Source organism: Syngnathus leptorhynchus, chromosome 14, assembly GCF_054491065.1.
Source record: "Syngnathus leptorhynchus isolate UIUO chromosome 14, UIUO_Slep, whole genome shotgun sequence".
NCBI lineage: Eukaryota > Metazoa > Chordata > Actinopteri > Syngnathiformes > Syngnathidae > Syngnathus > Syngnathus leptorhynchus.
In genome coordinates this window covers 4,099,676-4,125,281 of record NC_141208.1, presented here as the reverse complement: position 1 = coordinate 4,125,281, position 25,606 = coordinate 4,099,676, and the positions used below count along the sequence as shown (strand labels likewise).

Sequence of the window (25,606 nt, the reverse complement as noted above, 5' to 3'; positions counted from 1 at the left end):
TGGAGGTGTGTGTATTTTTAAAGGCCAACGGATGAAGTATTCATAAATAGCAACCAGTAAAGTTCAGTTTGCACGCACCGAGCGCTGTCCTCTTCAGCCGTCTTTATACGTGACGCCTCACCGTCGCTCGGGAATAGAACCGAGCCCCGTCGTCTCGACTCTGTCCTTCTGAATCGACACCGCCGGTCCCCGCTTTCTGACGGCATCTGCGCCTCGGTACACACCTCGTCAGTCTCCCTCGGGAGCTCGGCGAGAAGCAATCGTTCGGATTCACCCCGATGATCGGATTGTCGAGATCAAAGGGTGTGACTGTCATCAGCCCAAAAACCTTGGCTCCATTTTACTTTGTCTTCCTCTGAGCTTTGCAGAACTAAAAAAAAAAAAAAAAAAAAACCTGCTATGGCCCGGCACTAAAATGATCAAGTACTCCAAATAGTGTGTGTGCGGTTTTTTGTAATGCCGTCTGGTATTTGCTACCTCTTCGCTGACCCGCTCATAAAACAGCTGAATGAATCCTTCCCTGCTTGGTCAGAGGTGCAAAAGGACAACTGAGATTGAATAGGTGTTTTTTTTTTTTGTTTTTTTTCCTCCTCACTCTCTCCACCACGAGAATGAGCTCAGTTCAGTTGAGCTGCAATCACACGCAATAGTAGCAAAGTAGGAAGAGCCGAGTTTGATAAAAGTGTGAACATTTTTTTTTCCCCCTCCCTTGAAAAGAGCAATTAATATTCTTTAAGTGAGCCCGACGAACCGCGTAACTCCGGCGTGGATATTACAAGCGACGTGCCTTACGTATAGAAAATATTCGAGCGGTTCCATAGCGCCGCTGTGTTTCTATTTTCGTCAGACGAGATGTTCTCGAGAGAAAGTGGCCACTAAGTTTCATCAGCAGATTGCAAGCGAGAGACTGGAAAAAAAAAATCACAGAAAGGCGTAGAAGAAGAAAATGATGATGAAAATTGAACTTTCACATGCATCCTTCATATGTTTGTCCCAAACAATCCCATTTGTTAGGCCTCCTGAATGACTAATGGCTCTTTTAAACATTCCCTCCGATGTTTAAATGTACGTGCGGCTTGCGTGACAGCTGCTGACCTTGTAAAATATTCATGTCGGCCTCCTATTTTATTTTTTTTCTCCCTCGTGTGTGCGCCTCAGTTACACTCGCCCGCATTATCCCCCCTTTGCCATCCCTCTGCCTCAAATGAACTAATTTGAAGTGCAAACATCGCCCCCATCCTCACTTTTCCTCCTTCTCTAACTCCCTTTTCCTCTTAACTTGAACTTTACATGCACCCAAAAATATTTTGGAAAAAAAAAGTTTTACAATTGGTTCGGCCGATCTCTTTTTTTTCCCGTTGATGTGTTTTCCGCACGCCAGCGTAGGGGGATCGTCTCGGCACCGCTCGCTTGTCTGTCTGTTACATGTCACAACCACCTGCCGTGTGATGCTTTAACGAATCTCTTCCCTCTCCGTAGATGCAGATGTTAGAGGAAATGCCAGCGCTAATACTCGACATGCCTTGAGCTGCTGTTTTTCACGAGCGCTCACCCCTTGCTATCTATATCGTGTGCACTTATGCACACGACAGCCCTTCTGCCTCCAAGGTTCCCCATCAGTCACTGTCATAACACATTTACAACTGATTAAATACCATTATGTTTACGTAATTACTATATGTGCAAGAACACCCAAATTCTACACAAGGCAAGGCCAGATTCTTCGATTAGAACACACAAATTAGAACACATTTAACACTCGACAACTGGCTAGCTAGTTACTAGCTAAAAAAGGATGGTAATAATTCTTATTAATCACCACCAAACAGATGAATTCAAATCCATAAATGCGGTCGCATAAAATCTGAATCAAAGTTTCTTGTTCTTACCAAAAGTTCCTTGATACACAATCGATACAACTTTTCGATTAAAGGTTTGGCGGGAAACTAGCTAGCAAGCAGCGATTACATGACATAACATTTACACTCCTTTATTATCATCAACAGACAGACTCACTCAAATGTACGACAACAGTCAGAATATCCAACCAGTCTTTTATTCATGCAAAACCGCTCGGTGCCAAGGAACAAAACTTTCAGAAAGAAAAAAAAACGTAGCTAGCGAGTGGGTATAGGAAAAGATAATGCAGCAACCTTCACTCAGCGTTCAACAAACTGACTCATATGGATGACAACCACTCCGAATATCCACCCACAGAATCTTTTATTTACGCTACATTCCTCAGCACCAGGAAACAAAGCATTCGGAAAGAAACATTTTGCAGAAAGCTACCGAGCTAATGCGAGAGTACTCAAATGCTCGCACAAGATCTAACTCAACTCAAATCCTTTTGTTTACGAAAAGCTACTTGACTGAGAGTCAATTCTTAGGGTGCAGATCTTGAAGGTCCAGCACCCCTCACATCATCGTAACGACGAGCTAACGCCTCTCACGACCGCCATTTGTGCCTACTGATCTCTCTGCGGGTGATGACATCTGTGGTCAATCTTGTCTTATTCCCTCTAGGTGCAACAACCGTACGCAGTGTGTGGTTGTCACTGGCTCCGATGTCTTTCCCGATCCATGCCCCGGCACCTACAAGTACTTAGAGGTCCAGTATGAGTGTGTTCCCTATAGTAAGTATCACCTCCACGATGACTGACGAATGATGTTGTTGTTGTTGCTACTATGTATCACACGCTTGTCGAAGACAAGCCGTGTCAATTTGTGTTTGCGCGCCAACGTGTTAAGCTGCACAGTGCTGATGTAATTTTATGGCAGTTATTGGCAATGGCTCGCCAAGGACGACCCTGGTAAAATGTAATGACGAAGGGATGGGAGGGGGGGCGGGGGGTCCACTTGGGTCACAGCTCGTGATGGATATGATGTAATTTAATTTCAGGTTGAAGCTGCTACTTTCGGGTGGGTTCAAATAAGTATCTGAAAGTATAAGTGTATTAATAGCCCCAAAAAATCGAGTTTTAAAAGTATATATTTTAATTATTTTTATTTAATAAAAAAATATTCAATCTGGGACAATTCAAATTATCGGTGAATTAAATCAGCCGATGCCAATTACGATTACATGGCTTAGTTGCGCATTTTTCAATTTTAACGCCGCTCGATAACAATTATTTTAATAATCGGTAGTTCTGTAAAGAATTTTTCTTTTCCCACTTCATTTAGGAATTGAATTTTCCTTATTATAAAGAAACAGGACATTATTTTCAATTGACGGTGCAGAAAATGCATATTGCCATTCATTTCAACCTTAAACACTACTGTGCAAACATCTATGTTGTTCAAGGATAGAAATAAGCAATCATCCCTTTCCCTTGGTAAATAAAATGACACGCTATATTCATGGTGTCACTTGTATTTGACCGGATTTTCATTTCAAACATCCCCATTCGATTAACTTTAGTCGACCTTTGAGTTGTAAACGGCATCTGCGTATATGACGAGAGTAAATCCCGCTTGAAAGCTTGTTTGAGACGAGTTTATTAGAGCATAGCCGAGGTTCTTGCGCGCCCCTGCGAAAGTGCTTAGCGTTGATGAATTGTAAACACTTGTACGAAATATCCATTTTTTTTGTCTGTGTGTGTGTGTGTCCTCCTTCTTTCAAACAGACCTCCCTTTCACCTCCTGCCGCTAACCTCCTCTGCTGTCTAACCTGTAATTTTTCACGCAGCCTTTCCTCTGTCCAGCAGTTCTGGCTTGCCGTTATTATAACATTGTGCGCCGTAGCCCTATTTTTTTCCAAGTTTGGATCATTAGTCCCATGTTTTTTAGACGCGTGAATGTCGAATCGCTTTTTTAGCGCCAGTTTAAAGACATAAGGGAATATGTGCATGACTGTTCATTAACTAACATCTTGCAGTTTTTTCCCCCCACCACCACCACCCTTAGCTCCTCGTTCCCCAGTTCATGTCATGGTCGCATCCACTCACAGCTAATTCTCTCCTTGTACCTGCCAGATGACTCATGATAACCTTTCTCTCCCTATTTTATTCTTTTTTTTTTTTCTCTCCTTTTCACCGCCCAAAAATAGAAGTGGAGCAAAAAGGTAAATAAGTGGCCCAGTCCACTGCTACTAACTTCCTTCCCCCATGTCTTCTTGTTCTGTGGTGTTGAGTACAAGCCCGCCCACACACACTGACAAATCCTAAACCCATAGGAGGATTGTTTACACATATGGACTCCCAAATTTTTCACTGATGAATCAATGGAGTTTTTTCTAGTGACTTGAAAGACGCTCAGAAAAACAGATGGTTGGGTGCTGATTTTTCCAGGGTCTCTGACATTTGTACCCTTGAAAAATGCATTTGCTACTATTTACAGGGTTCACATGGTGTTTGAAATGAGGACAAATGAATATTTAAGAATATCCATGTTTTTATGACTAGTCTTTGGAATAAATCCCAGATCACGAAAGGCTTTGTGATTTAGCCTTGGTAGATTCTGATTGACTTGGTCAAAGTACAGAGCAATGACCAATTTTGATGTCTGATGACCCGATTTATTTGCTATGAAGGCATTCAAAGCAGCAAAGTTAATTTTGAAAGAAGTGTGAACCCTTAATTTAGTGTGCCTGGCACGGTGATGTGAACGAGCACATGGTGCTAATCCCGTGGCGCTCTTTTATTCCCTCTCTGCCTCCATTTTCATCTGCTTTGCTGCCATTGACGGAATATTGTTTGTTCTCTTTTCCTCACCAAAAACGTAACGGCTTTTTAATTTTTGCATGTGTCGACGTACGCCAAATGAACTCTTGATTTGACGTTAGACACCTCAGCCCCTTTCACACGGAACATTCGATGGCCGGTTTGAAAGGGGCTGATATTAAAGATGGAATGTCAATATCCATTTGTGCTGTCCTTCATTTACAGGATTCTTAACTTAATTCTTAACCAATTCTCTCGACCGATTCCTGACTTGAGCCTCTTTCCTCTTCTCTCTTTGGTTTAGTTTTCATTTGTCCCGGGACGCTGAAAGGCATCGGCGACGCCACCTTCTTGTACGAAGCGGAGCAGCAAGCGGGGTCGTGGTGCAAAGACCCGCTGCAAGCCGGCGACAAGGTCTTCTTCATGCCCTGGACGCCGTATCGCACGGACACTCTCATCGAGTACGCCTCCCTGGAGGACTTCCAAAACAACCGGCAGACCACCACGTATAAATTACCCCACCGTGTGGACGGTACGGGTTTCGTGGCCTACGACGGCGCCATCTTCTTCAACAAAGAACGTACCCGAAATATCGTGAAGTTCGACCTACGCACGCGGATCAAAAGCGGCGAGGCCATCGTCAACAACGCCAACTACCACGACACGTCGCCGTACCGCTGGGGCGGCAAGACAGATATCGACCTGGCGGTGGACGAGAGGGGCCTGTGGGTCATCTACGCCACGGAGCAGAACAACGGACGCATTGTGGTGAGCCAGCTCAACCCGTACACGCTTCGATTTGAGACCACGTGGGACACGGCCTACGACAAGCGCTCGGCTTCCAACGCCTTCATGGTGTGCGGCGTGCTCCACGTGGTCCGTTCCACCTACGTGGAGGGCGAAAACGAAGGCGGAGCCAGCCAAATCGACTACATCTACAACACCAAGCTGAACCAAGGCCAATACACGGACATCGGGTTCCCCAACCAGTACCAGTACATCACGGCCGTGGATTACAACCCCAGGGACAACCAGCTCTACGTGTGGAATAACTTTTACATCCTCCGCTACGATCTCGACTTCACACCGCCGGATCCCGTTGAAGGTGAGATTTCCCACCGAAATTTCAAACCCACCAATCGGGGATGAGTAAATAACCATATCGTTGGCCTCCTTCCCCCTGAAAACAGTTTGTGTCCGTCAACGAGAAGCTTCAGGTGGCGTCTGACTCGGCTGTCGTTTCGTTTCATGTCACAATCACGAGAGCCCGCGTCTCGACTCATTTGAGTGCCGACCACGCGCGTACGAGGATGTCTGATTGTAAATATTGAGCCGTATCAGGAATCCAATCAGAAATGACAGCTTCACCTTGCAATAAGAGCGCTATTTCTCCCAGGGCGATTGCATGGCTACCAAAAAAAGCTTCTTCTTGATTACCATGAGGGACGCCGAAGCACTCATCCCAGCTGGGGCTCGACCGGTCCCTATCGCATTCCATAATCCCCAAAACTATTACTGTCACTGGCCTCTCCAATCTTGCCTGGCGTGCCGGCACGGTAATATGTCTGAGAGGTATTGGCGAACAGCGTGACACGGGTTGTCCTCGCCTGCTTCTACTTCAAATTTGGTTGCCATGCCAGCGTCAGTGGCGCCACAGGAAGCTTTTTTTTGTATTTGTGTGCACCATATGCGCATGAGGTAGCAGACTTTGATTTCAGATTCGCTCAGTGATGAATTTTGTCTGATCAAATAGTACATCAAATGTTTTTTTAAACAAGACCAAGGTGAATTTGTTGAATTTCAAATAAGAACAATGAGGTGAATCTGTTTCGTTGGTTGTCATTGGTAATGACTAAGGATGTTCGAAAATTTTGGCTCAACTTGAGAATTTTTTCCCAAGGCGACTCGAGTGTAATGTTTTGAATTGCAAATACTAGAAATGATCTGAATGTGTTCTCAACATTTTACACGAGGATCAGTTTTCGAAGCGCTGAGAGTAAGTGACTTGCCATCAAACTGCTAATGTCCGCAATTATCTCATCCTCACTGAGCTGAGCTAAGCTCGCTTGGTGGAGAAACATCTTGACCCAATTTGACTTCATCGCAGCAAAGACTTATCAAAAATCCTTCAGTGATTTTTAAATAGCACATTTTTTGACGATAGTATTAAATGCGTTCGTTTTTTGGGGCATTTTAGGCTAATTGACTGATTTTACACCTGCCCGATTACGGCCGTAATTATCTGTACTCGTTGAACCGAGCGAAGCCTGCTTGGTCAAGAAAAAAACAAAAACCTCTTGACCCAACTTGACGTCATGCTGGCGTATCAGGTTGCGCTTCCACATGACCAAGCGGCACCTCTGGATGCCAGCTGGAAATGCGATTGCCGACGCGGCCTTGTCGAAGGGACTTGTCGTCGACGACGCCTCAATGGGGGCTGTGTACTCCTGAACTTTGGCCTCTTGTCAACACGTCTGTTTGTTTTCCCGCTGGAGCCTGGAATCTGTCCAGCACCATAACTCCACACGCCAAGGGAGGGAGGGGGGGAGGTCAATCCCCCTCCCCACCCCCCTCCCACTCACAAGTATGGATCTGCTTTTGTTGAAGCTTCCATTAGGAGTTTGATAAGGTGCATGTTGTGAAGAACACTTGTAATGAGGTCTTGTGCCTCCTCCACTGTTAACATGGTATATGAATGTAATTAACAAGTGAATGATCATAATTGCCCTCTTTGTCTCGAAAGAGGCTGCGAGAAGGAAGAAACTGGCCATGGCGGAGCTTTTCCGATGCCTTTATGTGCTCTCTCAGCTACTGTTATGCTTCGCTAAACATAAATACCACATTACCTCGAACGGCGCATTCCGTCAGAGAAGCCGACCGAACACGCTTCATTATTTTATTCTTCGGCTTAAGTGGTAGCGCAACGTTTATGGTGACTCTTTGCTTTCATTCTTGAAATGTCGTGAGGGAAAATCTTTGCCCGGTTGGACCGCCGCTTGGAAATAATTGGCCCGTCACGTTTATACCTTCTTTTGGATTTATGGCAGCCGCCAGCGTTCCCTTTACATGGGACGACCTATCCTGCACGACCGTCTAATGGCTGTGAAATAATGTCAGTGCGTGGAACAAGGGAGCCAGTCCAGATGTAAAGGAAATTAATTGCGGTCGTTGAGATTCACCGACCAATGAATCTCCAAAGTGTATTTCTCGTTTTTATTTCCATGCGACAAACGTGTCATTTTACGGTATAAAATACAAAAGAAGATTCAAGGCAATGAGTTTGTGTTGTCAAATCAACGTACTATTTCTCGTTCTTGGTCAACTGGAGTTCCAAGAAAGAGCGCAGACCTTCACCAAGGCTAAACATGGATCATTTCAATGACCACCTTCACAAATACCCAAGTATAAGTATTTTGTCAACGAAAAGGAAAAAACTTTGGATTGTCAACGGATTCGAATGCATGGCCATTCTTTTCTTGTTCATTCTCCACCTTTAACAAAGTTAAATAGCTTTCGCCTAATCTGCTCGGTGATGACAGCAAAGCCTTCTTGGCTGAGTTAATCATTGTTCACCTTGTTGGTATTGCTTTTTTTTTCCGCTTGTGTTCGTCTTTGTAATTCCGCACTTGATTGATGTGATTAGCAAACATCCCTTTCGTTATTGATCATTTGATTGTTTTGGGGCACTTCGCAGGTCATTAGAAGAAAATGTCTGTAAATGAATCGCAAACAGAGCATTGGCGATCCATCAATTGAGCTTCTTCAAAAGCATGCCGATAAATACCAAAGGCAAGACGGCACCTGCGAGGCCACCTCACTGCTTTCTTTCATAAAGAAGAAATAATTCCGGAGAACCAATAATTGCCAGGATTGTTTCAAACTAACAAGGAGCGAAAGTAGAAAATGACTTTGTCTTCTAGGTAACATGATGCGGGTCTTCAAAACAAACAGTTTTAAGCTGCCGTCGTGTCGTAAGCATAAAATGGGTGTCCGCTGTGAATTGAAATGTCAAACTAAGCCCGACTTTCCTTGCGTGCTTCTCCCAGCTGATTTCGGTGCGTGCGTGCCACTTCAGCGCATTCTCATTTACTTGCGCATCCCTGAATGATGGTAAGCCTTCAAGTTGCCTGAATGCATTCAGCTTTGAGACAATTGTTCACGTACTATTTGACAGCCGTGGCATATAGGACTACATCATACGCCGTGTCCCAATTAGTTAGTCACTTAGAAGGGACGTCATGTAAAAATATTACTTTACTGAAAAATGTTCTATATTAGCCCGCAAGTCTGAACATGACATTCTGATGTGTATTGCGTTTGTGAAATATGAATTAAGCAGAAAAAAAAACACACACACATTTTAATCCATCTCAGGTGGCGGCCATTTTGCCACGACATCATAGTGGCATCGAGTGGCAAAATGGCCGCCCTCTGAGGTAGCTAAAAAAACGATGACTTATTTTGCTGCTTAATTCATACGCCAATTAATCAGAAAAGCATATTTGGACTCGTAGAGCGGCATAGAAGACATTCACTCCAGCCATCTGCAGTTGAATAAATACACAGCCACTATTTGTAGACATGTACTTTTGCCCCTTTGTATGCATTTTTGTTGTGGCGGGTTAGCCTTTTTCCTTGAATGTGCTATGTCGGCATCGCCACCAAATTCACTTCCAGGCCTCATAAATTACATGCGCGAGACACAAGCTTTTTCTGTCTGCTGCTCTTTAAAGAAGTGTCATGACCGTTGGACAGGCTGCTTTTTCATCTCCAGAAATAATATTCCTAAGTTAGCAACGGCACATGAATCGTTGCGTTTCTTTCTGCCTTCCACGCCGCAAAACCTCGACTGAAAAGCGGAACGGCGTTGAAGAAAGAAAATGGCCTGATGTAAAATTCATGTCTTGTGGGATTTGTTTCGCTGTCATTAATTACCAGCTCTTGCTTGAGGTGAAAAAGGCAAAAGGAGCAACTGTACTTACTGTTTTTATCCGCGAATGAAAGCTAACCAACTACCGTCTTTACTACCTTCTGTGGTTTCAAACAGAACCACTTATCTCTCATTTTGGATGGAAAGTCAAGTTACAAGGACAAATTACATTCTATTGTAGATTTACACTCTACCACTTTAGGTTTAATGTATATAAATCCAAAGCAAGCACCCTGTCACCTTGGCTTCAATGTTGGCGGCTTAAGCGTCAAGCCAGCATTACCTTGAAAATTTTCTTGCCATTTCATTTTCATATCGTCAATGCAAAGAAGGAAAGAAGCATATCCAGGAATGTGTGCCTTTAATTTGCAATTACGCCAAGAGGATTATTCTTGTTAGGCATTTTTTTCCAAAATGTAAAACAATTAGAGGGAATTGTTAGGCTTAAAGTTGTCATTTGCTGACTAAATAACTGGTATTAGGCGGCTTATGAGTCTTTTGGTGTCTGGTTAAAGCGGTTGCCAATGTTGACAGTGTCATTTAGGGAAAATTAATATGTATATATTTTAGCACATCCACCGCACAAAAACTGAAACGTGGAACATGATGACTAAAATATTTTGTCATCGTAAATGACTCTAGGGAGCTCTGGGTGATTTCTTCTTATTTGGAGAAGACAGTTTGCAATTATATCTTGCAGTTTTCCAGGCCTACTTTCAGGAAATCATTTACGCTATCAAAAGGGAGTACAGGAAGAAGTCTTTCTTAAAACACTGCAGTATAAAAATAAAGAACATTTTGAAGGACCAATCGATCTGCGCCGTAAATAGCTTTGGGCAGCTGTTGGGCTCGTGCAGGATACTCACGCGAGGCATCCTGCCGCTTACGTCTGCCGTGGAGGTAAAAGAATGCCAAGTATTGACTTCTTGAGGAGTGGCGGGCGGGCGGGCGGCACGCTCACTCATCTCAATCATTACCTCGCTCATCAAGAGGATGCGCACGCGTTTCTGCTTGGCTTGCACAAATGGAAAACTGACTCAACAGACAAGAACACGAAATAGAATAAGAAGTGCAAATGAGGGCTTGATGCTTCATTTGCACAACAACATAGAAACGTTGGAAGGCTTTTTCACATAACACGGGCAACTATTCCGAGAGTGGAAAATGCTGGATTGAGCACACCGAGCGGAGGAGCTGGCAATCATTTTGGAGCAAAAAAACAAAATTGAAGTTGTTGTCATGGAAACCAATACGAGACCATTTTTAACCTTTTCTTTTCTTTTATATAGATTGATGTACGTAGAATCGGCGTGGTTACAATTTATTACCTTCCACCGTTATGATTTTTAAGCTTTTGCCCAATTCCAATTGATATCGATACCCGCCCGTGCCTTCCCTGTCGACCATCCGCAGCCGACATTGGTCGCAACCTAATTAATCAATCAATGAATCAGGTTTAAGTCAGCCCTTCCGACTTCCACGAGTGTGGCTGACACGCTCGAGCGTAAGGTAATGAGCCACAACTCGTGCCAAACAGAAATGTGACAATTGCCCCTTTCTGTGGGGTGGTCCGGGCCTTATATTTTTATTTTCCTCACAGCAAACAGCTGTGGCCTAGTGACCGCTACCGCCGCCGTGCAATCGGCTTTGTGTAATAAACTCATATATTCCACTTTGAAGGAAAAAAGCAAATATTCCCCCGCCCTGCTGATTAGTGCGAATACGACAGCGGGCCTCGTCCCCCAGGAAATGGAGATATGTGTGTGATAATGGAGTGTCAGATAGCATGAGATTGCATTTTCACACAATCGCCCTGGGAACCCGAAGACGGCACCGTCGCCAGACCTCATTGTTGAAAGCTGCTTTTATCTACCAATACAATCGGCTTGTTGTGGGTAGAAAAAAGACAAGTGACCATCCACACACGATTCTTCTCTTCGTATTGGCCAATCCAAACGCTTTCCAGCCTTTTCCCACCTGATTTCTGCTCTCATTTCCTGTTTATCTCGAGGCGGGAGATAACATCTCGTCTTGAAGCACCTGCCACAAACAGCGAGCGCCTTAGCAAGCGTGATGTGCATTAGTAAAACACAGGTTGACTTTGCAGACTCAATACTGGGTAATCATCTTGTTGCTGATGGTTGAGAATTCTTTTTTTTCCCCCAGAAAAAAGAAATTTTATTCGCCTACCAAGCAATAAAAAGCAAAAGTAAGCACGTTTTTTTCTTCATTGCTGACATTTAATCAATCAGAGGTAGCAAATTTTGTTGGGATTTTATTTATTTTTTTAATTTATGGATTTAAGGAGGGGTCAAATGATGGATAGAAGGTATTTATTTACTTTCTGTCAAATAAAAGGAATAGCCTGTTTGAAATCTTTTGCATTCAGTCTACAGCAGTGTTTGTCCATGTTTATTTAAGTCAAGCCTCACCAATTGGCCGTGGTTTGTTTTAAAAAGTAATCAAGAGTTGGCCATGGTTTATTAAAACACAGTACCACCAATAGACCTCGATCGGTTTTATTACAACAACAATCTGCCCAGGTTTATTAAAAAAACCATCCAGAGCCCGCTCCGTTTTTATTAGAACCGAGTTAGACCAATTGGCCTTAATTCATTACAACACAGGAATAGCAATAACAAGCGCCTGCTTTGTTGGATCACAAAAAAAAGCAAAAACAATTGGCCCTGGTTTAGGGCAACAAATTGACAACAATAGTTTTCCTGGTTTGTTAAACAAACACTCCAAATATGTGAACAACCCCATTTGCAGGCGAGTAAAAACAAACAAACAAAAATCTGCAATTTATTTTCACTAACATCTCTATGTTTCACTCATTTCAGTGGCACCAGTTGGCGAACATCCCATCTCTTTACCGCCACCAAGAACAACCACCGTCATGGCAGCCACAGCGGCGCCCACCGCAAAAAAACAAGGTGACCCCTCAGCGGGCGGAGGAGCGGACCCGAGGGACGGCAGGGATCCCTTTGAGGACACCCGAGGGTCGGCGACGGCAGAGCCCACCTTGCCGGTGATGCCGCCCACACCCAGACGTTTCTGCGAGGCGGTCCAGCAGCGGGACATCGACTGGCCCCAGACCCACACGGGATCCACCGTGGAAAGACCCTGCCCTAAAGGCACCAGAGGTAATTGTTGAACCAGACTTTTCAATGTTTGTGCCTTTTCTGTTCATACTGTATTTGTGTTTTGACCACCCAAAAAAAAATTGTCACCAAAACAACAAAAAATACCCCAAAAAAAAAATAATTTGTGTCCATGTATTCCGAAAGGGCTAGCAGTTAATGCATTACTTTAAAAAAATAAAAATAAATTGCCTATGCAGTTAAAAAAAGATTTTCTGTTGGCAACAGTTTTACCCCATTAGAGTTTTTCCAGTGGGGCAAAATGTAAATCAGAAAAAAAGCAGCAGTGCATGGACAGTCTAGCAACCGCCTTGCGATAAGCACCATTAATTCGACTATCTCCAAGTCGTAATTGCGGGAGTGTATCCGCACGGTCATATTAGATAAGAATTAGTTCCAGTTGCTAAAAGTGTTCGACATCAAAGCCGGTAGCGTCGGCTCGCTGATGGCCATTATGCGGCTGGGCTGACAATTGTTAGCCGCGCATAGCGTCACCTTAGCACCCTCGTCTCATACCCGCGCGCACCGACAGAACTGTCAAATTAAAAAGCGTCGGATCAAAGCCCGATTAAGACTTGTTTTGACTGAGGAAGGTTAAAAAGGGAAAAAAGAACTACACGTGTTGTCATTGTTGTCAGAGAATCGGCATTCATTAGCCATAATCTGGTGTTTTTATTCCGGCCTTGAAGTTTCAAACGTGTCTTGTTGGGGTTTTCTCCTCCCTTCAAGCTAACTGTGTTAAAAAAAAAAAAAAAAAAATCCCCCTTCTATGATTATTTTCCCTTATACCTTACAAAGCTGCCTTGGCTTAAGCAATGTTTGGAAATGAACACTTAGTTTCCTGCAGCGAAGTGAAATCTAAGCGAGAATATCCGAGCACTGCTTTTTTTTTGGCCTCCCTCCAACGTGTGTTTGCTCGCTGCTACCGCAGGCGTCGCCTCCTTCCTGTGCACAGTGGCGGGGAGCTGGTGCTCCAAGGGCCCGGATCTCAGCAACTGTACTTCCCACTGGGTGACTCAAGTAGCACAAAAGGTAAGAAAAAAAAAAAGATGTCGGTTGCAAAGGATAACTGTAAAAGAAATGACACTTGAAAATTGTATCGTGGAAATCAAATTCAAACTTGATTTTATTGGTCCGTATTGAACCGAATGCTTAACCAAATTATTTTTGTCCCATTAAGGCCCATATTGTTTGTGCTTAGCTAAAGATGCTAAATTTGCATAAAAATGCTAATGGGATTTTTCCATCGAGACTCTGTCATTGTGTCAATTGATGTTTAAGTTTAAATGAGACTTAATACGTTTAAAGCACAGGTGTCAAACTCAAGGGACCGGGGCCAGATACGGCCCGCCATATCATTTTATGTGGCCCACGAAGACAAATTGTGCATCAAATTCGTGTGTCATTACTAGAATTGCAAATTGTCTTCACTTTTAATGATTTTATTTTTTTTACATTTGACCAGTTTTTAGTCGTCTGATTTGAAAACGAGTTATTTGTCAGTTTGTTTTGTAGCTTTTGCCGTAAATAATATGAGGTGCTCATACATTTATTTGGGTTGACAGTCATAATGGCCCTCCGAAAGAAGTTATGACTACAATGCGGCCCGCGAAAAAAATGAATTTGACACCCCTGCTGTAAAGTCACTTTGATATCTCGGGTGCCAAGACCAAAAACATTATATCTGACCCGTTACTTGAAAACATCTGAGAAGAATAAGCTCGTCAGTTACGAGTGCGGTTGTCTCGAGTTAAGGCGACAGTCGTTTGGCGGCGGCGACAATCAAACAGCCGACAGTTTATTTCTTCAGTGATTTGTCCACTTTGATTTTCGACAAAACAATGCGCCACGTATCTGATGCAAGATGGGGGAAAAACACATCGCAGACGTAGCGAGTTCAGACAGAGTTCCTGGGTGCTGTCAGGAAACATTTAGGCAAATACATCAAATGGGAACCGCGCTCCTGTCCCAAACTACGTGTCAGATATAAGGAGAAAAAAAAAAGTCATAAAAATACGTTAAAAACATTTCTGACTGAAACTTCTTTTCATGTTGCAGAGAGTTTAACAGCTGCAAAATAAATCGTGAAAACTGACGACAGCTTCAAAGCTGACTTGGAGCAACAACAAACACTTTTAATTGCCTGAGAAATTTTGTTTTTATTCCACTAGAGACGACATGTTTGCATGTGAAAAGCATCCTTGTAGTTTTTTTGTTTTTTTTTTGTGCCACAACTGATCGTTGTTACATTTTGTAGTAGACCAGGGTTAATCTGTGTTTTGCCACTTAATTAATATTTTTTAATGGCAATATATTATTCAAGAATTGAGTGGGGGGGGGGGCAAAATATGGCAATAATTGATAGCTGTAATAATTTAATTGGGTAAAAAAAAATATTGTGTTATTAAATCACAGTAAATTGACCAAGTGCAGATGTAGCAAAGCTTTATATGTGATGGTGCACAACTCATGCTAGCGCCCCCACCGCTAATAGCATTAAACTCTACCCCCTTCTCCATTCCTACCCAACACCCCCCGCCGGGACATCCAGATCCGAAGCGGCGAGAACGCAGCCAACCTGGCCAATGAGCTGGCATTCAACACACGTGGCCCCGTCTTCGCTGGTGATGTCAGTTCCTCTGTTCGCCTCATGGAGCAGCTGGTGGACATCCTAGACGCTCAGCTGCAGGAGCTCAGGCCCAGCGAGAAGGACTCGGCAGGACGCAGCTTCAACAAGGTACTGTGACGCGTGATCCTTTTTATGGCCCATTGTGATCATCTCGTCTTACCCCAGCGGGGTTTAACGGCAGGACGCCCCTCGGGCGAGGCGACGCGTGCCCTTGTTTTACATACAAGCAAGAATCCCAGCGACCTCTTTTTTTTTTGTTTGCTTGAAATTGACCCAAAATGTTGCAGTGGGAATGCTCAATCCTGTGAGAATTCAACACGGCTCTATTTTAAGAACAACCACTCGGCGAACGAGGAGGTGCGCTTGGCATCAAACGTTGAGCGAACGCCCGTGATGTTCCGACACCTCCGCTGCATGGCGAGGTGATTGACGGTTGTGAAGCCTCGCATTGTTATTCAGACGGCGCCTAATCTGTAAACAAAATGTTTTGCACCCAACGACGCCCGTTTGTTCGCAGGATCGCAACTAGTGGGCGTCTTCTAATTTTGTCTCTTGAGTAGGCAGGATGTGCTTTTTAATGCAAGGAACGAGTCGTTTGGTATAAATTTTGCTCTATTAGGATATATGGGTCTTTAAAATAATCTGTCATTCTCTTAGATGGGAATTTTATGTATCGAACGTATTATGGTATCGTTTCATGGTATCGGTATCGTGAGAAAAAGTGGTATCGAACATTTACAACAGTTATTATTAAATTATTAATTTTCTCTAATTATAGACTATCAAATGAAACTCACTCAGCATTTTTTTTCAAGTCATTAATTGTTAGAGAGTAACTTAAGGAACACACAAGTAGTCTCAAAAAATGAAAAAAACATAGCTGGAAAATTCCTACACAAACAATGGGAAGATGATTATAGTCTGCTTTTCTGCTCATCGGGATTTCTTTTAACCTTGTGTCTTGATTTTAATTTGACGAACTTACTTGCCTCTGTAAGATTTTTTTTTCCTGCGTTGTATTCCTTCCTATTTGGTCCATTCTTTCCATTCTGCTCTGATTATATTACCCAAGCATGCTGATAAAGCAGAATGAATAACTTTTTAGGCGTCAAACTCGAAAAGAACATTTTTATCTCGTTGTTGTGAGAGTGCCGTCGTTTGTGATTGGAGTCAGTTGGGTGAAAGCAGTGGGAGTCATTCAAGATCCCCAAAAGGAGTTTGTCGTTTATTATTCTCTCCTTGGCAGAAGGTACAAATGATGGTTCATTGTTTATCATCCTCTGGATGCCAAAGGGAGCGTCCCCACATCCAAACGACAGCTTCTTCTTTTTTTCTCCCTCCCTCGTTTCTCACACCTCAGTGTGAAGAGGTGTCACATCGGTTTGAGACAATCCCTCTAAAGACTTTCTTTTTCCGCCCTCTTTCTTCTCATTACCACTTGTAATTTATGGTAAGTGGCCTGACTTGGCACTTCCTGTTTCTCACTACTGTCTTTCTTTATTTTGTGTGTTTGTGTCAAAAGCTTCAAAAGCGAGAGAAGACATGCAGGGCGTACATGAAGGTACAATCAGAGAGCTTTTAACAGGACGTTTTTGTTCCGAGCCTTGGAAGCATGCAATTTTTCTTTTTTTCTTTTCAGCATCTCTGCGTAATGTCCTTGATTGTTTTACACTCTGTGTGCTTGGCCGCCTCCCCGTGAACCCGTTCCATCTGCGAGTGTCAATAGCGTTCCATCTTTGTCCTCCTCTGTGCTATTGCTCCATCTTCTTTTCATTTCTCTCCTCGCTCCCGCTCACACCCTGATACGTCCTTTCTCGATGGACTCGCTATACGTCGTGTGAATAATTGCCTTCCCACGGCGGTAATTGCACCTCCCTGTCAGCCAGAAGTGTGATCAAAGTGGCATTATGCGCCACTTTTCACTTGCTCACATTATACAATTCATTTCATCTCCGGTGCCGTCTTCTCTATAGCATCAAATAAAATGAAAAATTGTCCCCCCTGTTGCAATGGCGTTTTATCTCTGGAATTAATTTTTGGACACTCATTAGCATTTTGCTGCTAAAGAAAAGAAAAAGATTTGAATTCAAATAAAATGTAATTCTAGCCACCAGACAGTCTGGTGTTTCTTCTTCTCCAAAATAAAGCGTGCTCGCCAGGATATGACGATCTCCTACGTAGACAAACACAATGCTGCTCAGCCTCTGGTTAGAAGATGTTGGGGCTAGCGATACACTTTTGGCGGTACGTCAAACTTGTTGAGTGGTTTGAAACAGCGTCACATGAATGTAAATATCAATGCAGCATGGGGGAAAAACAACAACTTGTGATGACACAACTTCCAACTGCATTCAAGCAGCCTCTCATGGGCTCTTCAAATGGAGCCAAGGCTGTACAAAATTCCGTTTGTAGTCTTTCTTTCTTTCTTTTTTTAAATAATATAATAGTTCAGTACTTGTTATATTTGCAGTTTTCAGCATGAGTTAGCGCCCAAAAAATGCTGCTATGCAAGCTAGTTTTTTAGATGTTCATTACTCGAAATGTTACTTCAAAAGAAATAAGCTACCCTTTATGTTATTTTATGTTCTTTTTTTTTTATATTACAAATTTGTTTCTGTTCCCATCCTGGTTCTCAACCAATTATTAACCTTAAAAAGAAACTCAATCGTGATTTTGGACTCACCGTTAAGAAGTATCAAGCCATGATATAATATATCGACTAAAAAAATCATCCTCAGCCAAATACGCTAATTTTTGACATGTTTTTTTTTTTTCACATGCTCTGTTCTCTATCATTATACCTTTGAAAATGCAATTTAAAAAGCTTCAGTTTTCTCTTGAGGCTGGAACATTAGTCAAAGGGTTTGACTAATGTCAACCGGTCAATGTCACTGCTAACCGGCCCGGTCGTCTCTAAACGTATAATCAAGCCTGACTCACCTAAACATGCACACCGTCAGTTCCCCGCAAGGTCATTCCAAGCCGTAATTTCTGGATCCAGTCGTACTTCGTGATTCAGCGCAGTATTTTAGGAGCGCCTCCTCCCGCCATTTTCCGGGAAAGCGGATCCGACCAAATTGTCTGTGGTCATCGAAGCGTTTTGGATAATCACAGCAAAGACTAATTGGTATTACGAACTAAGGCCGCTTGCAGTTAATGACCGTTATTGTGACGCACACGCTGGTACTAATGGCACCTAAAGGTAAGATTGTCGCTCGCAGCCTCCATGTTGGAATTTTTGGGAAAAGTGGCCAAATGCTAGTTAGGAGGATTAAAAACAAGATCGACTTGCCAGACAACTCCCAGATAATTTGACAAAATATTCCACGGCACCATCGGTCACACGAACAATAATAATACACAAAATCCCTAAAAAGTAAACATAATATATGTCATATAAACAATGTTATTCATGGTTAACCACCATCTTGCGCAATAGAAATAAACAATACGATGGAGTCCTGAACTAACGCTGGCAAGGTCGGCGTTGTTTTCCCAACATACGATACTCGCGCGGAATGTTTGGCTTACTTGCAACTTATCATAAAGCAGGAAATGAAAGGATTGACATTGAAAACAAGGCAATTTCTTTCCACTGTTTTTGCTTCAGACTGCCACTTTGGACACGGATTTGATGATAATGCCCCGTCTTCCTTGGGGTGGTGGGGGGAATTCAAGGTCATGACAGGCACAAGAATATTCTTTGTAGGGGGGGGAACATTTGGGGGGGTTGTTCTCTCCCTGTGTCATTATTCTTCTTCAATAAAGTAGATGAGTGAGGGAAGATGCTTCCTTTTTTTTTTTTCTTTTAAGTTAAGTTCTCCTTTCTCCTGAGCTGACTTGGGTCATAATTTTGTCGATATATCAGTTGTTGTCACTGTCGGCCATGCATGCCCTTTTTATCGTTCACTCTCCCCCCCCCCCGTTTTCTTATTAAAACCCAAAAATGTTGCGCGGCTGACATTTGACGCGTGGTTGCAGGCCATCGTGGACACAGTGAACAATCTCCTGAAGCCCGAGGCTCTGAAATCGTGGCGAGACATGAACTCCACAGAGCAAACGCACGTCGCTACTATGATGCTGGACACCCTGGAGGAAGGGGCCTTCGTTTTTGCCGAGAACCTCATCGAGCCGTCCGTCGTCAAAGTGCCCGCCGAGAACATCGGTAAGTGGCCCGTCACTCACGATGCTCGCCCTATTACTCGTCTTGCCGACTGGCCCGCCGCCATCTTAAAGTAAAAGGAAATGTCTCCGCCAGTCCGAGACGAGCGTAATCCTCCAAGGGTGCTTTTCTTTCTTTGCTGCTTTTTTTTTCAAGGTGGTATCAGTCAGGTTAGCTTTCTACCTGATTGATTTTCCATCAGGCAAGTCACCTCATTGAACGACACGCAGCCGGATGAACTGGGAACACACTCCCGGAGCTCGAAACAAAGACGGCATTTGAAGGACATTGTTCCACTGGCGCGGCCCTGGCTTCCCTAACTGCCATTTACCCGAGCTGATCGCCAACTTTGTTCCCCGTCCAAACGCTGATTAATGCTTTTTTTTAATGAGCTGTGGGCAGTTCTTAGGTTTCTCTGAAGTAATGAGGGACCTCGGTAGACAAAAGCAGAATTTCAGAGTCAAAGGACCATTTTTCTCACGCTTTAAAGGGAGACGATTATTCAAAACGTGCTTTTTAATTGCCTAATTGTTGGGTCCCTTGAGTGCCTCCCAGAATTTGTATTTAAGTCAGAAGTAGTTGTCTGCCAATTTGCAATACCTTGGAGATGTAAAATAAATAAATACAGTTGCTGAAATAAACGAATAAATAAATTTTAAAAAATAGAATCGCTAAAATAAATAAATTTTAAAAAATGGAATCGCTGAAATGAATAAATAAATAAATAAATAAATAAAATAGAATTGCTGAATTCAGCAGGTTCTACTGCAAACATAATGCAACCCAATCTGTGACTTTATCACTTCAAATTTTCATATTACATGAAACAACTTGTGCTGTCGTCGGCAGTCTTGTCAAGATATTTACTTAAATAGATGACGGGCGGCTCTCGAGTCACTTCATCACTCCCAGGTGTCACTCTGTGACCTGAAGTGAAAGTATCATATCTGACCTCCTTTTACGAGGTGAGAAGAAGCGAGTTTTGCCGTTCGGATCCAATTAGCAGGTGACCCAAACAACACCTTCCACTGAACGTCAGCAACATTGGAGCCTGGCTTTAAACGTAGTGCTTGAAGTACCAAAAAAAAAAAATAATCAAGACAGACAGTTAAGGCCGATGGAGGGCAATCCCTCATCTTTGTCTGTCAGGAGCCATCTATCTACGGAAAGCCAGGCCATTTTCTGGTGCGATCCAACGAGCGCCGGCGTCCTCCTGACCCCGTCGGTAATTTCGTACATCAAAGGCAACGCCACCCGGCAGCTGGCGCGGCGACGGCGGAGGAGAGGAGGGGCTGTGGGAATTTGGAGGATTTTCACAGAGATTTGCTCATGCAGCCCAGAGTCATCCAAAGCAACGAAGGGTGGGGGGTTGAGGACGTCAAAGTAAAAGCTCAATGATATTTTTGATCCTCTGAATATTTGACATTCATGCAGCAGGAAGGCTGCACGCTCATCCTTTTGCAAGCACAATCCCTTGTTGTTATTTATTTCTTTTCTATCCAGCAGCCTCCAAAACGTATTTGGCGGTAAGTAAATGGCGCTGCATGGGGTCTTGTTCTCTCACCAGTACGATGAACCTCAACAAGCACCTGACGGTTGCTTTTGTCTTTTTTTTTTTTTTTTTTTTCTTTTGCTCTATTAACCATTCTTGTCTTGTTTTTTTCTCCCTCCCGTAACTGATGCATTGCTCCTCTCAGTGATGGATGTGTACGTGGTGAGCACAGACGGCCAGGTGCAGGACTTCAGGTTCCCACAGACCAGTAGGGGCGGATCCACTCTCCAGCTCTCCTCCAACACGGTCAAAGTCAACAGTAAAAATGGTGAGAGCATACAAAAAACAAAAGTCAATTGCAAGTAAATCTTTCGAGATGAACCTGCCCTCAAGTTTTCATCATAATAATAATACCAGAACAAATATGCAATGACAAATCAATTCATAAAATTAAACACTAATTTAAATGAAAAAAAATTATATATATGAAAAAAGATCCTCTTAAATCATTTTTATTCATTAATTAAAAACATAAATGAAAAAATTAATATATGAAAAAAAATCTAGAATAAATCATGTCAAATAAAAAAATGTATCAAACTCTATGTAAACCATGACCCCCACCCCCACCCCACCCACCCACTCCCACACAAAAAAATAAAGCAAATCCCTCAAGTGTCATCTTTCTTCTACGCCGAGGTTGATTTCATGCCTGCGTGTGTGTTCTCCTCCCCCGCCGCTTTCATGAGCGTGATGTGTTGCAGGTGTGGCCAAGCTGGTCTTTGTGCTGTACAAACACCTGGGTCAGTTCCTCAGCACGGAGAACGCCACGCTGCGGGGCCACGGTGACGGCAGCGTGCGTAACCTCTCGCTCACCGTCAACTCCCACATCCTCTCCGCCTCCATCACCAAGGAATCCAGCCGCGTGTTTGTGGCCGACCCCGTGATCTTCACGCTGGAGCACCTGGACGTAAGACCCGCAGCTGCTCCCAAATCCGCCGACTTAAAAAACGTCAATGTTGCACTTTTTCGTCACACGTAGCAATTAGCCCGGCTCACGGCGGAGAATCACAAAAGTCGAATTCCATCCGGGCGTCGCCATAGCAACTCTCGTTGCATCTCTTCTTTCTTTTATTCCCCTAATTTGGATCTCTTTCATGCGCTTCCTTCCCACCTTGGCGCACACTCAAAGAATATAAATTGACACTTATTTGTACAACACGCGCTCCCCTCCTCCTCGCCGCCGCCGCCGCCGAGGCCTGAAAATGTACAAGGCGCGGCCATGCATATTGCAGCATGCTCTCCGCTCATGTATGATTCATTTTTTTTTTCCTCCCCTCCTCTTCCGTGCAGAAGGAGAACTACTACAATCCCAACTGTTCCTTCTGGAATTATTCCGAGCGGAGCATGATGGGATACTGGTCCACTCAGGGCTGCAAATTGCTGGACAGTAATAAGAGTCACACTACGTGCTCGTGCAACCATCTCACCAACTTTGCCATCCTCATGGCCCACCGAGGGAATGTGGTAAGTGGGAGGAGCTAATTATATTTCACTGTGGTCACCGTCTAATATTTCACACATACGTGGTGGAGAATTGCAGAAAAACAGGACGGCCGAAACTTCCTTCCTGCATTTTGGTCACCAAATGCAATTTAATGACATGACGAATTGTAAACGTAGCGAGGACGGGGGGGGGGGGGGGGGCGTCGTAAATGCGGGGGAGATGGCTTTGCGGCTGATTGAATAATGCGTCCCCTGCTCGTGAACCCGCCCCCCCGTCATCTGTCTTAACCTCAACCTTAACCGCAGCTTGAAAGCGGAGCCCCCCGAGGAAGGGCTTAGCCTCTCGCCAATTGCCTTCGCAGCAGCTTCGCCGCAGCCCCTCGCCCTCGATAAAAGTGCAAATATCATAGGAGGATTTGCCCGACTCGCAGGAGTGATATTTTCGCGTGCGGCACTCTGCTATTTTCACATTTGTGTGAAACGGGCTTACTTTTTTAGATCTTGGACCTCTAAAAGATGAAAGCGCCACAAGTAGCTTCACATTACAGCTCTCTCCAAACGGCACTCGGTGGGCCGGAGATTTCCGGCAAGGCCAAACAAGCGTGAACAGATTGCGTAACCTTTAATCGGATTTTTTTTTTTTCTTTCCATGTCTCCCCACAGAGCAAAGGGAGCGTCCACGAGCTCCTCCTCACCGTCATCACTCGGATGGGCATCGCCGTGTCGCTGGTGTGCCTGGCCATCAGCCTGTACACCTTCTGCTTCTTCAAGGGCCTGCAGAGCGACCGCAACACCATCCACAAGAACCTCTGCCTCAACCTCTTTGTCGGCGAGCTCATCTTCCTGGTGGGCATCAACATGACCGAACCCAAGGTAAACACTTAGCTTTTTTTTTTTTTTTCCTCTTCGTCTTCAGTCTCACGGAAATTCCACCTCAACTTCTTCTCTTTCTCCCGTCAGCTGGTGTGCTCCATCATCGCCGGCGTCCTGCATTTCTGTTTCCTGGCGGCCTTCGCCTGGATGTGTCTAGAGGGCGTGCAGCTGTACCTAATGCTGGTGGAGGTGTTTGAAAGCGAGTTCTCACGTCGCAAGTACTACTACGTAGCCGGCTACCTTTTCCCGACAGCCGTGGTGGGCATCTCGGCGGCCGTCGACTACCGCAGCTACGGCACGGCGCGAGCGTAAGTTCGCCAATCCTTCTCCGTCACCACCTCACCCTTTCGGTAATGATGGCGATAGCACAAAGAGGAACGTACCTCTCTCTGGTCCGCTGGAAAATTTACACCCTGTCAAAGGCTAAGAGTAAAGCCGCAACACTAATGAATGCACTGGCTAGCTTCTCTGACCTACAGAGTTTTTTTTTTTTATTCTTTTCATGCGGGTAATTGCCGACCTTGTCAGTTCAAGGTTTATGTGCTTCCCTTCTGCTGGCTACCAAAATAAGAAAGAAAAACAACATCATTTGTTGGTTTTATTTTTCATTTTGCATCTTCATTCCGATAGCACATTTCAAATTCTGCTTTATTGTCAATTTCTTCACACGTCAAAAAGATTGAAATGACGTTTCGCCACTATCCCACGGTGACAAGACGTATTACACAATATACATATAAGTAAACAGCACAAAAAGTAAAAACAAGAAGGCACAAACAATGAATAAAATAAGAGCGATGAATAAATTGTAAATAAACAAATAAGAGGAGCAAAAATTGTGGCATTTATATACATATATATTACATTTGTAGCTAAGGTGCGCTGAGCTGTTGACGCAAAAGTATTGGGACGGTGAGGGTGAATCTATTTAGGCTTTGATAAGTCAAGATGAATCTGAGACAAATATCGGCATCTGATTTCCAATCCAAAACATTTATCTCAATGCAGAGGAACAGCAACTCGACTCTGAGCCTTTCCCCATCGAGCGAGTTTCTCATCCTCAGATGTGTCCTGTTCCATTAATTATTCAAACAAGAAATGCCGCCCCACTTTCTGATTTGGTTTTCATCTTTGAAGATGAGTTGGAGCGGCGAAAGCCTTCTGTAGATGAAAAACTGAAACGGGATCCTCCCAAATCCAAAAGTGACTCAGTTCCAGAGCAGATGATCCAAATTAGTAGAATCAACCTGCTGTACATTCACCTTGAGCTGAGCGTAGACATGACCACCAAAAAAAAAAAAAAAAAAAAAAAAAATCGATCCCCAATATCTTAATTCACCATGGCAACGGCGAGGAAAAATTTCAAGTTACATACCTCTTCTCCCTCGGTGGTGAAGATGCTTCTGCGAGTGTTTGGTATCTATGGAAATATATCCAAAAAACAAAACTGCTGCGGCCGAGAAACCGCGTGAAATCAAAGCGATGGCGAAGGTTGCATGCGTAACGTTTCACCGCACTTTAAAATCATAGCATATAAGTGAAAAGGCATTTTATTGAATAACATCTGATTTTCATTAAGCATACTTGGAAGCAGATTAAAATGGGATACTGTATTTAAATATCATTCAGCCATGATTGGATTTCAATTTGATTTTGTTGATACGCTACTAATTAATAGTTGATTAAGCAAACATTTATTTAGTATTTGACACGTCTCCATTTGTGGCAATTTTATTCACATATTTATGCCATTTATTTGTGACCGTTTATATAAATTAATTGCCAAAAAAAAAAAGGATTAGAGTTTCAGTTTGGCTCATTTAATTTGGGCTTTTTAATGACCTTTTTTTGTCCTCTCCAGGTGCTGGCTGCGGGTGGACAACCATTTCATCTGGAGTTTCATCGGCCCAGTTACTTTCATAATCGTGGTAAGTCGAGTTTCTCTAAAGGAAAAAGCTATGAAGTCAGGTTATGGATTTTTTTTTTTTTTCGTAATACAAGCCGCCTCCGGATCAATTTGCATGAAAGCCAAGTGGTGCCATTAGCGCCGCTGACACGAGGACATCGGCAGCATCCACTCGGCCGTGAAAAATCCTTTGGAATCAGAAACAACTTAAAGGGATGCTCCGAGGAGGAGGAGGAGGAGGACGGTGGTCTCATCTAGAGTTGTCACGGGCATGAAGGTCATTTGCTCAGTTGGAAAACAA

General features: G+C 43.6%; 1 protein-coding gene across 7 annotated transcripts in view; it reads left to right on the top strand.

The window, feature by feature from the left end:
• Positions 1-25,606, top strand: part of adgrl2b.1 (adhesion G protein-coupled receptor L2b, tandem duplicate 1) — an 85,978-nt gene that overhangs the window by 30,820 nt on the left and 29,552 nt on the right. For all 7 annotated transcript variants that reach the window (XR_015068169.1, XR_015068168.1, XM_085929721.1 and 4 more), the window contains exons 4-15: positions 2,527-2,636; positions 4,969-5,769; positions 12,438-12,740; positions 13,669-13,769; positions 15,289-15,474; positions 19,348-19,531; positions 21,226-21,348; positions 21,785-21,990; positions 22,374-22,547; positions 23,190-23,399; positions 23,487-23,707; positions 25,261-25,327. Coding sequence is in view for 5 of the 7 variants with exons in the window: in XM_085929721.1 (XP_085785847.1) it covers positions 2,527-2,636; positions 4,969-5,769; positions 12,438-12,740; positions 13,669-13,769; positions 15,289-15,474; positions 19,348-19,531; positions 21,226-21,348; positions 21,785-21,990; positions 22,374-22,547; positions 23,190-23,399; positions 23,487-23,707; positions 25,261-25,327 (2,686 nt within the window). In the remaining 2 variants the exon portion in view is untranslated. The remainder of the gene's footprint in view (positions 1-2,526; positions 2,637-4,968; positions 5,770-12,437; positions 12,741-13,668; positions 13,770-15,288; positions 15,475-19,347; positions 19,532-21,225; positions 21,349-21,784; positions 21,991-22,373; positions 22,548-23,189; positions 23,400-23,486; positions 23,708-25,260; positions 25,328-25,606) is intronic.